At 39.6% G+C, this 13256-nt stretch overlaps 1 protein-coding gene across 6 annotated transcripts in view; it reads right to left on the reverse strand.

The window, feature by feature from the left end:
- The window catches only part of USP25 (ubiquitin specific peptidase 25), a 94960-nt gene that overhangs the window by 51012 nt on the left and 30692 nt on the right, over nt 1-13256 (reverse strand). For 4 of the 6 annotated variants that reach the window (XM_075101796.1, XM_075101786.1, XM_075101768.1 and 1 more), the window contains exons 4-5: nt 10748-10871; nt 4697-4859 (exon numbers count right to left, since the gene is read on the reverse strand). In XM_075101796.1, coding sequence (XP_074957897.1) covers nt 4697-4859; nt 10748-10871 — 287 coding nt within the window. The remainder of the gene's footprint in view (nt 1-4696; nt 4860-10747; nt 10872-13256) is intronic. The other 2 variants (XM_075101816.1, XM_075101805.1) reach the window with 1 other exon arrangement.

Below are 13256 nucleotides of genomic sequence, written 5' to 3' on the forward strand. Positions count from 1 at the left end.
AATTTCCTGGGATGGTTGCGTGAAACATAAGTCTTCCTGGCTGGCAGACAATATCAATAACCTAAATTTTCAACCAACTGAAGTTATAAATCCTTCAGTGGTTTACTTGAATTACATTCAATGAACCTAAATACAGAAGTTAAAACTACCTTTTAGGATCAAACCATTATAATTTCAAATGCCACAAATTTTTACATAACATGGGTAGTGACCACAAGTACTAGCTAGCCCTCTTTATAATCCATTTTCAAGGTATAAAGTTGCACATCGGGTATAAACAACATGAGATCATAGCTCTAGCATAGGTTTTGACATTTCCTAGCTTCTGCTCTTATCTCTGTGGTTTCATTAAAAACATTTAAACATTTGAAGTATCCTATGTATAAATATTTCTTTTACAGAAATGCATATGCACATAAAATCAGTCATCTTGAGATTCGGGACTACTATGGAATGCAAAATCTGATGACACAACAGAGAACATAAAACACCAAGTCGTATTAGCTTGACTAAGTGCTTTACAGAAATAAAATGTTTCTCTATATTAGCCCCAAGGCAATGTTTTTACTATTGGAAAAAGAGCTAAGCATGTGAAGGAACAAGGAAAGGAAGAGAGAAGGAACAAGGGAAACACCAAAAGATTTCAGGAAAACAGAAAATTCAAATACCTGATAGATTACTAGATCCTGAAAGGAAAGAGGCTTAAGAACATAAAAACTTTAGATGGGAAAGGAGGCGGTAGTACAAAAAAAGTCTTTCCATTTTATTATCTACAGCGTTACCTAAATATTTCCTGCAGGTAAGTAAATCCTGCCCATAAAAAAAGAGACAATCCACCAGAAACAAAAAAGTCCCACACAACACTAAGTCAAAAAGAATATGGATAACTGCAGTAGTCTACTGGGATTTCAGAGTAATTTCTAAAGAAGTCATTCAAACGCTTTTACCTACGCCTTACCTACGCTTTTACGATGAGGCAAGATGGAAGGTCCAGGCACAGACAAAGAGGCAATCAAAAAGAAAAAAAGAGGGCACAAACAAACCATGTGTTCCAGCCTGAAGGGATATTACTGTAAATTCACAGTCTGTGCTGGAGTCTGTACTGGTAAGCAAAATTCAGAAGTCATCTAGAAAAGATCGCAAGTGGCAAGATGACCAAGTTTGCTCAGTACAGAGATATGCAGTGTAGTAAAAACAAGAGCTGTAAAAGATGAACCAGCAGAAGGACCATATGGGACTGACTGACTATGTAGTAAGAAAGCAGATAAGTGGACAGTGAGGTACATGGTGGAAAGCAACCCTAAAATTTATAAAAATATAAAAATATGATGGGCACCAAGCTAACAGTATTATTCAAAACTTCTAATTTATGACAGATAGTTCCATGAAAGTATCAGTTCAACACATGAAGTAGTCAAAAGCAGAATAAAATAATTAAGAAAGGAAGACCGAATGAAACAGAAAACATTACTATAGAATCATAGGGTAATTTAGCTCAGAAGGGACCGATGGAAGTCTCTTGTTGAATCTCCTGCCCAAAGCAGGAGGTCACCTGTGAGATCAGACCAGGCTGCTCAGGGCTTTTTCCATGCACATCTTAAAAGCCTTCAAGATTTGACAGAGCCTACACAGCCTCTCTGGACCACCTCCAATGCCTGCCTGTCCTCATGGGGAAAAATGCTTCTTATATCCACGCTGAATCTCTCCCACCTCAACTTACACCTGTTGCCTCTCATCCTCCAAATATGCACTGCTGTGAAAAGCCTGGCTCCATCTTCTCAAACGTCAGCTAATGCAGACCATCCCACAGTTTCCCAGGTTGACTTTTTGGCCTGTCTGCAGTTAATCAGAAACCTCTTTGATTCTCCATGACCTTTCAAAGATGACAGAGAATGGCCTTTCTAAGACTTTCCCCTGTTCTCTCAGCACCACTGGATGTAGCTCAGTGGGTCCTGTGGACTTACAGGGGTGAAGTTTCCTTGAGTAATCTCTGACTCAACCCTTAACCACTGCTCAGAGCTCCTCTCCCCCAACTAAGCACAGTGGTCTGGGAGACCTTATCAGTGAAGACTGTGGCAAAGCAAGGCACTGAGTACCTCAGCCTTACTTAAGCCTGCTGTCACTAGATCACCTGTTCTATTCAGCAACAGAACCATGTTCTCCTTGCTCAGCCTTTTATGACTAGTGTAGCATCCAAACCTCCTCTTGTTACCCTAGACATCCCTTGAGGCATCAACTCTAGGTTAGCATTCACTCTCCTAACGCCATCCCTTCATGCCTCGGCAACATTCCCATACTCCTCACTAGCCCATATCTGCTTCCAGATCCTGCACACCGCCTGCCTGCACTGGAGCCTGGCCATGAGTTCCCTGAGCAGCAAATAGACCCTTCTTGCAATTAGTGGATGCTGCCAGCTTTTCTGAGCTCCTCTGCCCTTCACAGCTGCCTCCTGTGGGATACCAGATACCAACTTCCTGAAGAAGCCAAAGTCCACTCTCATATGGGTCTATATCCTGTTACTCCTTCCTCACTCCCATCAGGATCTTGAACTCCACTATTTCATGGTCACTGCACTCTAGAGTACCCACATTACTGTGTCTCTAACAAGTTCTTCCATTTTAGGCAAGGCAACACCAGAGCCAGCTGTGCATCATCCCTAGTTGGCCCATCCATACTTGTATCAAAAAGATGTCCCTGATACCCTCCAGAAATCTGTTTTGCTCATGTCCTGCTGTGTGGGATTCCAAGCAGGTGTCAGGATGTTTACTGAAGTCCCCCATGGGAACCATAGACTGTGATCCAGAGACATCTTTACCTTGAAAAAGAGAGCTTTGTCAACACCCTCATCCTGAGGAGGGTGGTCTGTAACAGACTGACCTGGGTGGTACCTTTACCAGCCTATCCTATTATGCTAACCCACAAACTCTCATCTTAAACTACCATCTTGTCCCACACAAGTACCACACACATTTGAGCTGCTCCTTCACAAAGAAGACAATGCCCTTCCTCGTCACCCCTACTTGCCTTTCCTGAAAAGCCTATATCTGTCCGTTGTACCGCCTCATAAATTCATAGCACACTCATACCTTCAGAACTCTCCTGGTCCCCCAACCAGAATGCTACTAGAGCTAGAAAAGGTCTGGAGAACAGCTACAAGGCGAATCTGAGGCTAGAACAGATTCTGTATAAGTAACAGCTCAGCAGTCAGCTTGGAAAAAGATACCACCAACCTGCTGAAAGAGAGTATGAAGAAGTCCACAGAGCTGTAATGCCAACCATTTTTTAACCGTCTTGTCCACCAGGAGACATGGGGGCCACCAGACAAAACCAGTGGGAGCCAGGTTCAAAAAACAAGTAAAAACGAGGTGGTTCCTCATGTGATAGGGAGCACAACTATGGAACTCCTACCCAAAGGACCCTATGTGTGCAAGAAGTTTGCAAGGTTCAAGGGAGACAAGTACATAAGAGAGGTCCACAGGGGATTACCAACTAAACAAACTGCAAAGGATCAACAAAATCCCAAGGTGAAAGTCATTGGAGGCTTGCGAGTGTTTTACAGAGCAGTATCATGCATACTGTTTGTACTCCTGTTAGCAACCATTTGCAGAAATTGCTAGGCAGAACATTGATTAACAGCCATCACTATGAAAGTAACATTATTGGTTTATCTGAAGTGCTTCAGCCTGACAGTAATTTGTTAAAAACGGGTATTAAATATTTTGTTTCCTCCCAAAATGTCAGGCTATGAGAAGTTACAACATGCTGAATTTGCTTCTTGTGCACTAAAAATAAGTTTCTCCTTATTGTATTCCAATTTCACCCACAGTTTTCTATGGGTTTGGACGCTTATGAATATATCTACAGATTATTTACATGAACACATACATCAATCACTTCTTAAAAAAATCTCTTAAAAAGACGGACTCAAAGTTTATGTACAATGAATTACTGATATAGAACATTAGATTTCACTAGAAAAGCTGCAGTATCTGTACACATTCCCTCATTGGACTTACCTTTAAATAAAGAAAAAGAAAACGTAGCTTTTAATTCAGCGATATATACACAAAAACAGACTAACACTACATATAGTGGCTGTATTAGGCAAAATAACCCAAAACAGGCACAACTGCACCCACATCAGACCCTCACTTTCCTCCTCCAAGTTTCCTTCTCTATCAGTTATTCCTTTTTTTTTTTTTACCCTACTCACCCACCTGTTTCCTTGTAGCTATTCCAATAAGCAGTCCATGATTGAGGGTGTCTTATTTACTCTACCTACCTCCATGGTCAGCCACCCCCCTTCAGTAATTTCTATCTTTCTTTTAATACAAAAAGTCTGTTCCTCATCTATAATCCAATTTTCACGTGTTTTTAGGCATGCACAATTTTAACTGATGTCAGCACAAGCTGCAGACACCCAAGAACTTCAGAGACAACTCCTTGCCTTCAACACTTTTTAATAACAAACATTTTGAAGCTTCACTTAGTTACGCTACAGTACTTTCTACACTTCAAACTTATGGATGAACAGTTTAAGAGATGCAATAAAAAAAGTAATGCTCAAAAACACCTCATGCAGTGGCCTAAACTTCCCAGGAAAACAGATACCCTAGGTTACCCACTTAAAAGAAGATAACTCACCTGACATTAAATACAATGAGAGTATACACAGCTAAACAAAGACGGTGCTTACCTGAATGACAGCACTAAACCAGCACGTGTTGCCAACATTCTTTAATCCTACTGGACAGTTGTCTTGCCGCTTTCGATCATAAGGGTTTGGAGAGTCACTCCATACCTCTGGATGTGTCCTCTTTAAACTGGCTTTATTTTCTGCAATACTGGCTTCTAGAACTCTTCGGGAACAGAAGGGAGGGGAAAATGTGAGAAAAGGAAAACAAAAAAACAAAACAAAAAAACCATAGTAAACAACCATTTGCTAACTTACTATTGCTCAACTTGGTTTAAATTTATATGCAATAATGTCTTCAAAAGTAAGACGCTATTTTACTTTTAGGTATGTTACAGTAGTTCCATTATCTTTTTGAAAACAGTATCAGTGAGTGAATCTCCTGTGAGAGCTCTAGAGCCAGGTCTGCAAATCATCAATTATTTAAGAACCAGATTCAAATAGAATAGACAACAAGAAATTTTAGGCAGCACTATTAGTGTAGTGCTTTCATCTACAAATGCTTTTATTGGTACGCAAAGCACAAAGTCACCAATATTTGTTTTACTGACAAGAAACCAAAGCTAGCTAGGCAACTTTCAAAAATGGACAACACTTTTTAGTTTCCATTTTTGCAACTTATGCAGCTGTATTTGTTACTTTATACAGCAAATATTTACTTTATGAGCCATGGAACGACATCTCCCTGCAATTTTATAAATGCCAGCCAACAAGTTCGTTGTACATTTTAATGACCACAGCCTTTGCAGGAAACTGTTCCTACGTGATTTATGCTGAATGTCCATATTTCACATGACAGCAAGAACTGATGTGTGTCATGCTCCCAAACTCAAGCTTCACTCAACACGGTATTTCTAAATCAGCACATATCCTTAGCCTGGTGACAAAGAACACCTTAAAGGTAATTTGGCGCGTGCGTTACTGACACAGTTACTATCCCCCAACCGTCTAGTCCAACTACCACGCAAAAGACTGAGCTGCTATTGAACTACTACGTTTGCCAAGCACAGGATTTCAGGAGCTGCATGACAAGCATCGAAGTAGGCTGTGCAGCCTGAAGGGTTGCCCCTTCGGTTCTGGACTCACTAAGCATCAGAGAGAAGCAGGTCTAGGCTGTTCTGTAAATGCAGTTACTGAAGGACAAAGTTTGAACACCTTCAAAAAAAAACAGGGAGGGGGGGACGACACGACACCATGTGACATAATCCCTCAGTTCCCTAACTGTAAGTTTTGTTTCAAGATATGATCTTGGCGAAGTAAGAAAAGGTATCTTACAAGATATACACAAACTATGAAAGATTATACGAATTTACTGTAGTCAACTGCTTTGGGGGACATACTGATTCGTTATTGCTACATATTTTGAAAACGCAAGCATTCAGAATTTGAGAGCCCATGTTGTATAAATACCACTTTTGTATCAATACATCTTGGGAAGAACCTAAAACTTATGATTTCCTAAGGATTAATCAATCTCTGATGTGTCATTTTTTACATATAACCTTGTAAACAGCACATCTTTTTTCAAAAGACGCTGAAAGGACAGGTGTATAATCCTCTAAGACTTTCTGCTCTGACATCTCCTCAAACAATGCATAGGGATGGAACCTGGTTTTTCAGTGGTAAAAGACTTTTCACTAGCAATGATAATGTTATGCCCTAAACAAACACCAAAATATAAAGAAACAGTCAAATTCATTTCCATTCTCACAGATACAATCCTTCAAAAGTGTTAGACAATCAGTGTATCTTTGATTTGAGAGTAACGGCTATTTGATGGGGGCATTAAAAATTAATTCAAAACAAGTGTCATACATATTTCAAATAATTTCTCATTCAGGTAGAACTACCTAAACTCTTTTTTCAACTAAATTGAAAAGACCCCTAAAACTGACAGGAAGACACTGACAGACTGGAATAAATTTAGAATAATGTTGTAACAGGACTACAATACCTATTCCATACCACTTTTGTTTCAAGGAAACAATCCAACTTCCCCACCCCCCTCTGAGCTCAAGAATATTTCAAGATATTTCAAGATTCTAGTCCAGAAAAATATAAATTCTGTAACTAAAATAGTTCCCTGACCACAAGATTATTACCATTTACCAACTTAATTACCTACTAAAACTTCTTCCTTGTATTTGTTTTTTTATTTCTTTAGCAGGTGATGGATTTCCTCATCTCTAGCTCCACCTCAAATCTGTTTCCAAAGTATCTGATTCTCAAAGCTTCATTATATTTTTTCCTTATTTTTACTCATAACATTATCTGTCTTCAGAAAGCACATGCAATAGCTGCACACCCTATGTGCCAAATACATTGTCAGCCATAATGATAGCTGTGATGCAAACTGAAATAAAAAGTTAGCACAGTGAGAAGGAACCTAACAATCAGCTCAAAAACTACATGAATAAATGTATTTACCAGCATAGTGAGTATACATTTTATACGATAATGTTCACTATATTATATTCATACAGTCCTGATTTGGGGGACTCCCTTTACAAAGCATCTTACTCACACATTGCTCTCAACAAAATGAGCATCTTTCCAGAAAGTTGGTACAGGGATTTAGCAATTACACAGCTGAAACACCCTCTTAGCAACCCTCTGAGACCACAGCAGCAGTCGCTAGCAGCAGAACCACAAGCTATGGTCCCGTGAGGCTGAGACATGCCATACCCTGCACGAAGGCTTCCCCACCTCTAAGTGCTGGAATCTTGTTTGGAGGGAAACTCTGGAGTGAGGGTTAGTTAATGCCAGGCTTGGCATAGGACTTGAAAGCAGTGTTTTATTTTCCTCCATAACAAGCTGGGCACAGACAAGCAGCTTTGCAGAGCTGCTTGCATGGGGCTAGCCAGACAATGCAACAAGCCTCAGGCAAAGTAAGCCCACAGCACAAAAGCTCTGCCACAGAATGGTTTGGTTGCCCACTCCGGCAGGCTACTCATCTACAAGAACAAGGGATGGTCTTTATACTGTGACTGTCTTACAGCTGGACATCCAGGAATACCCCCAACCCTACATCCCTCCCCAGTTTCACCTTTAATCTATACAGTGGATAACCACAGTGCAGAGGCCCCAGCAGTTTCAATGACTATATTACCAAAACAAAAAACAAACAAAAAAAGGTGCCATGGGGTTGTGCATATCCTTACGCATCTACAGTACGGGCTCTCATTTTACTATGGCTACTACCCTAGGCACAACACAGGCCAGCATACTTCTCCTTCCAGTTGTATCTTACTAGCTTCTCCAGTGAAGCCCTATATGGCTAGCCTCATTATCCTCCAATCCATGATAAGCAGTATAAATAGGAGAAAAATTTTCATATTAGGAAATACACTGATCAAGCACATTTCCCTGGGAGGTTTAAAGAGGGAATAGTAAAAAAACTTTGTATGTGCCATGTACAAGATGTTCAACTTGGTCACTTGGACATTTCAGCTGCACTCCTCTCAACACCTACATAGTAATAAGGTCTGTCCTCATTAAGTAGCACAAGGAAATTACATTCAGGAAGACAAATTCTACGTGCATTACAACATTAAGTCAAGAAATTCCATTAATGCTGCCTTGGAAACCCTAACAAAATCAGTGCAAATTAGGTTCCAAACTACTATGAATACCTTTGGAAAAAAAATAATCCTCCATGCCAAAGATAAAAGTATGCACATATCCTACATTATTAAAAATGAAGTATTTCCATAGTTAATTTGCTTGTTATTGACTTCCTATTTGATTTCTACTTCTTATTTAACCTAGAAAAACAAAAGTAAATGGGTACAGCATGACTTGTTTACAGCCAGTGTTCTACTTTTTGTTTTGAGAAGTCCTGCAGATACTCTGCTTTTATTGGAATGTCAACATTCTTCCTAGGGGTGGTAACTACAAAGTGATTTTTAAATTTAAAAAAAAAAAAGAAAAACACACAAAAAACCCAACACACACCACAACAAAACACCCAACCCAAACCAGTCTGAAGTCCTGTCTTTAAGGAAACTGATTGAGCAGTTCAGATCAAGAATTCTGAGCTTCTTGTATTTGTACAACTCTGACATAACTTTCCATCAACTCAGGGTGTATCTTGGCATGTAACCAAGTTGATTTAATAGCCTAATGCTGCCAAAACCCCAAAGATTCTCACTTTTCTCTGCCTATGTTTGCAAGCAGAGTCCTATTTCCCTTTCTTGTGCCATGATACACTCTGGATCTTTTTGTGAATATTTTTGTACGGTTTTGGGAGATGAATTCACGCAACAAATGCTCCAAAGAATACTACAGCAAGTATAGAAGATGTGGTACAGTGTGCTGGCCATAACCCCCTTGGTAGCAACATCTTAATTTGGCACATACTATTGTGCGTAATTTTACCATCAAATATACATCTCTGTTTCATCAGAAGACCAACATTTTTCTCTGTATACAGTCTCTGAACAGACTGTCTACATGCCTTTGTATATACAGGAAAGAAGGGCATGCTTCGTTTTTTTCCACAATGAAAAAAACTACACCATAATTTAAGTCAAATGTATTTATAACACTTAGTTATGGGCTAAGCAGGTAAGACCAAAAAGGGCTTTTTAGTCTGTGATTTTCACTTCTAAGTCTACAGGAAAAAAACTAAAGCTTCAAGGCTCCCAAGAAGTGAACACAGCAGAAGGAATCAAAGCCTGGGGCAGGGAGAAAAAAAAATATCCAGAAATAGGTCCATCTTTCTGAGTGTCTGCCTAAGACACAACTCTGTAATTATGACAATTCTGTCCTTAGAAAAGGAACATGCAGAGCAGAACTTCTGAACCAGAACTGGACGGAACTTCCACATAATCTTGTATACATACACATACTGAGGTTTCTGGAAAAAAACAATCGCTTAAAATCTTCCTCCAATTATTAATGAGAATATAAGTCCCTCCCATCCCACCTTTCTCTCCGAACTCATACAACAAGATGGCTTTTATCACAAATGGGGGTGGGGGGTGGGGGGCGTGGGTGTATCTTTATTCTCACAATTAGTACATTTATTTTTGAAAAGGAAAAGGAAAATTACTGTGGATAAAGTAACACTGCATATTCTCAGAGTTGGACTTTTCTGATAAGCCATTTAGTCTGTCAGATACAGTAAACTGAGGAAAAGAATTATTGTGATGTATCTCCCCCACCTAAATCAATTTTTTATAAAATTAGTCTTCTACAAAGAGGCAGTACCTAACATTCTAACACAAGGATCAAATCAAAGCTTTCCCCTAGAACAAGGCCAAAGATGAAAAAACCCAACATCCCTCCCAAGACCAGCCACAGACGAAAAAAACCCAACAACCCTCCCACACAACCCTACACCCAGGCTTAGTTCAAGTCCCAAATAATTAATGATTTTATCTGTATTTACATATAAACACACATTGTACAAGAAGTTATTGTAAAATCTGATCAAAAAGTAACTTACAGACTCTTATCACACCCAAGTTGAGAAAGTTAAGTTCATAAAACTTTAAACCCAGAAGTTAATTTCACTCAAAGCTTATAAATCCTATTTGTTAAATAGGTTAATAACATACTTATCAGCTAAAATACAGCAGCTGCTTTTAGTATACTCCAGTCATAGCATTACTACCCCCTCCCTCAGTCTCAGCCTTAGCACAGAGGTAAGAAAATGTTATTGTAAAATGAACACTGCAAAAAACAGGACAAAGAATTTTTTAGCTTCTTAATTATATTTTGTTTTCATTGCTTTTTTACCTGATAGGAGAAACTTTTAGTTTTAGATCCTATTTAAATATGACCATATATCCTCTATCTCCATCCACTTCCTCGATATTTAAACAAATACATCAACATGAAACATACTATTAAATCCTAGCCCACACATAATAGACTATTTTCCAATGTAGAACATACAATACATTAAAGCAACATCCTGAAGCCAGGCATATCAGCAGCACAAGTGAAAGTAAACACGTTATTCTGTTAAATTAAAAGTTAAAAAAAGCAATACAGGCCAATCTCCAACTCTTTAATTTAATTTCTGCTATATATAAGTTGTTCGTTTACCTGCTAATGGCTTGTTCCTCATCTGTTATTCCAGTCTCCCTGAATGCCCTGTTTGATTCCTCCAAACTCAAGGCAATTGCCCTCTGAAGATCATCTTTATCATCTCCAGTGAGATCAATCACATCTGAAAAGCAAAACTATCTTTCTCAAAATTAAAAGTGAAACAGAATGAAAGGCAAGTCTTACTGTAGAGGAGAGAGAGCCCACATGGATTGCTGAGCGCCATTCCAGTCCATCCCTCCTGTGCCCTATGCTCTTTCAACCACTAACCCTGCTAACGACTCCCTTCCACCTCCAAGCCAGATAAAAAACTCGGCAGCTTGCTCTTGCTAACATGGGATGCGCAATAGTCTTCCTTCCTCCTAATGATCTTAAGTTTCACAAAACTATGGGACAAATTTAGGAGTCCATGGTTTCTGAAAGCCCTCTTAAAGCAATACACTTAAATGTATTACTTCAGCTACCATAATCAGCTGCTTCCAGGGAACACATCATGAAGACAACCCTCTCTTAAAAAGGAAACCTTAACAGAGCATAGTTGTTTTTCCTTTCTCATGGAGGAACGTGTGCAGAGTTTTCCCAATACAGCCCCAAATTCTACAAGTATTTCTATGCGATGGTGAGCCAAATACTTTCACACAGTTTCATAACATGTGGGAGAGTTACTTAATTAACCTAATTCTTTCCTATCCTGTCTGTGCATTCCTTTTCTGAACATATTTAAATCCGATTTCTGTCTACTGGAAGTATCCCATCTCAACAGGAGAATTAAGGAAACAAATACTGAAGTCAAATGAGGATCCATACTTGTACATGTGGGGAATGCTGGATGGGTTACTCGCCAGCTACTGCAGATGAAAACAACCCTCCTTCTGCCTTCCTCTCCATCTCCCATTAGCTGAAGTATCAGATACTAACATACCCCATAAACCTCTCTGTTTCCTGAGGGTAGGAACCACACTCCCCACCCTGAGTGAGGAGGGATTTCGCTACCCACATCACACCATGACACCAATCATCCTCCTGTCAGGCACAGCCATGCTTTCAGAGCAGCCAGGGCCAACAGGAATGTCCATCAACTGCACAAGAGCTTCAGAAAACCCAAATTCCCTGGTTATCATGATTTCGAGGGCCAAAAGTCTCATTTTGCAAGTCAGCCAGACAGAAAGAGAGAGAAAAGTGCAAAAGAGACTTTTATGTGCAATATTAGACACACATGGAGCGTTGACTGGTTTCCATCTCCCTCCAAGGCCACAGTTTACCCGAAGAGCTATGAAAGGGACTCCTCTCCAGCCTGGAATTTGGGCGTTAGAAGCTAAAAAGACTCTGGGAGAAAGAGGTACAGATTCAGACCTGATGATTGCTCACAAAGAGAGATGAGCAGCTTGTCTGCATTTTTCCTTTCACAGGCCAGTTCAATTACTCATACCCAAAGAGCTTCTCTGTCTAGCTTCTGCCTTTTCTCCTGGATGGGCTGACTCTCTGTAGAGACAGCTTCCCCTATTTCCCTGGGCTTACTTGTCTGGTATTTCTCATTGGATCAAAATAAAACACTGAACTTATGATATAAAAATCATTGCTATAGCTGGGGATGAACAGAAAATGGGATGACTTGTCCTCACAAAGCTGAAACTGAAGAGAAGTTGTGAAAGAAACTTTTGTGTTAATAACAGCATTTTCAAAAACTAGTTTTCAACTTAGCCCTGTTTCCCCCAAATAAAGATAGCTGAATTTCTATTTTATTTAGTGAGCCTTTAAAGGAAGCGCTCTTACCTGCAAAGTAAACGAGGCAATTTGGCATGATCTGCAAGTATGGAAAGATGCTATGACCCCAAAAGCAGCATTCCATGATTTTATTCTTATGTCTTTTATAGTCAGCTCAGATATTCGAGCATATCAAAAGGATACTTCAACTCAGATGGCTGAAATTCTACTTCAGAAGTATTAAAGCAGTTACGAGAACCACCAGCAGAAGTCTCACCCATAGTAGTTTTGATATATGAGCTGCCATGCTGAGAACAATATAATTCTGGCTAAAATAATACCTCAGAGCCTGGGTCACAGACAGGCATGGCTCTGTTCTACAGCCTGAGAGCAGAAAAAAGGCTAGAAAGGTTGACAGCGATGAGAAGATCCTGTGACCACACACACTACCTCTTATGCTCTAAGATGTGGTGCGTATGACTGCCCATTTGCAGGCAGTCACACACAAGCACCTCATCTCCACTGGAGACAAGGTGTTTTTCTGAAAGTAGTAATAGTGGTCACCACTGAAGATGGAGTAAGACTCAATCCAGCAGCCACACATGCTGAGGGAGATGTATGGGATTACACTGATCACTTATTTACAGAGGGGATTATTCCTTTAACTAGTTTCTAGTCAGCTAAGAGTGATGAAATTCTTATACAACAACAAAAAAAGAAAGTTTGATTAAGAAGTAAATGCCTTTATGTGGGCAGTATTTTCCAGAAAAGAACTCAAACCTAGCTGAAAATTATGTTGTTAATA

The sequence above is a fragment of the Phalacrocorax aristotelis genome, chromosome 1, assembly GCF_949628215.1.
Source record: "Phalacrocorax aristotelis chromosome 1, bGulAri2.1, whole genome shotgun sequence".
NCBI classification, from domain to species: Eukaryota; Metazoa; Chordata; class Aves; order Suliformes; family Phalacrocoracidae; genus Phalacrocorax; species Phalacrocorax aristotelis.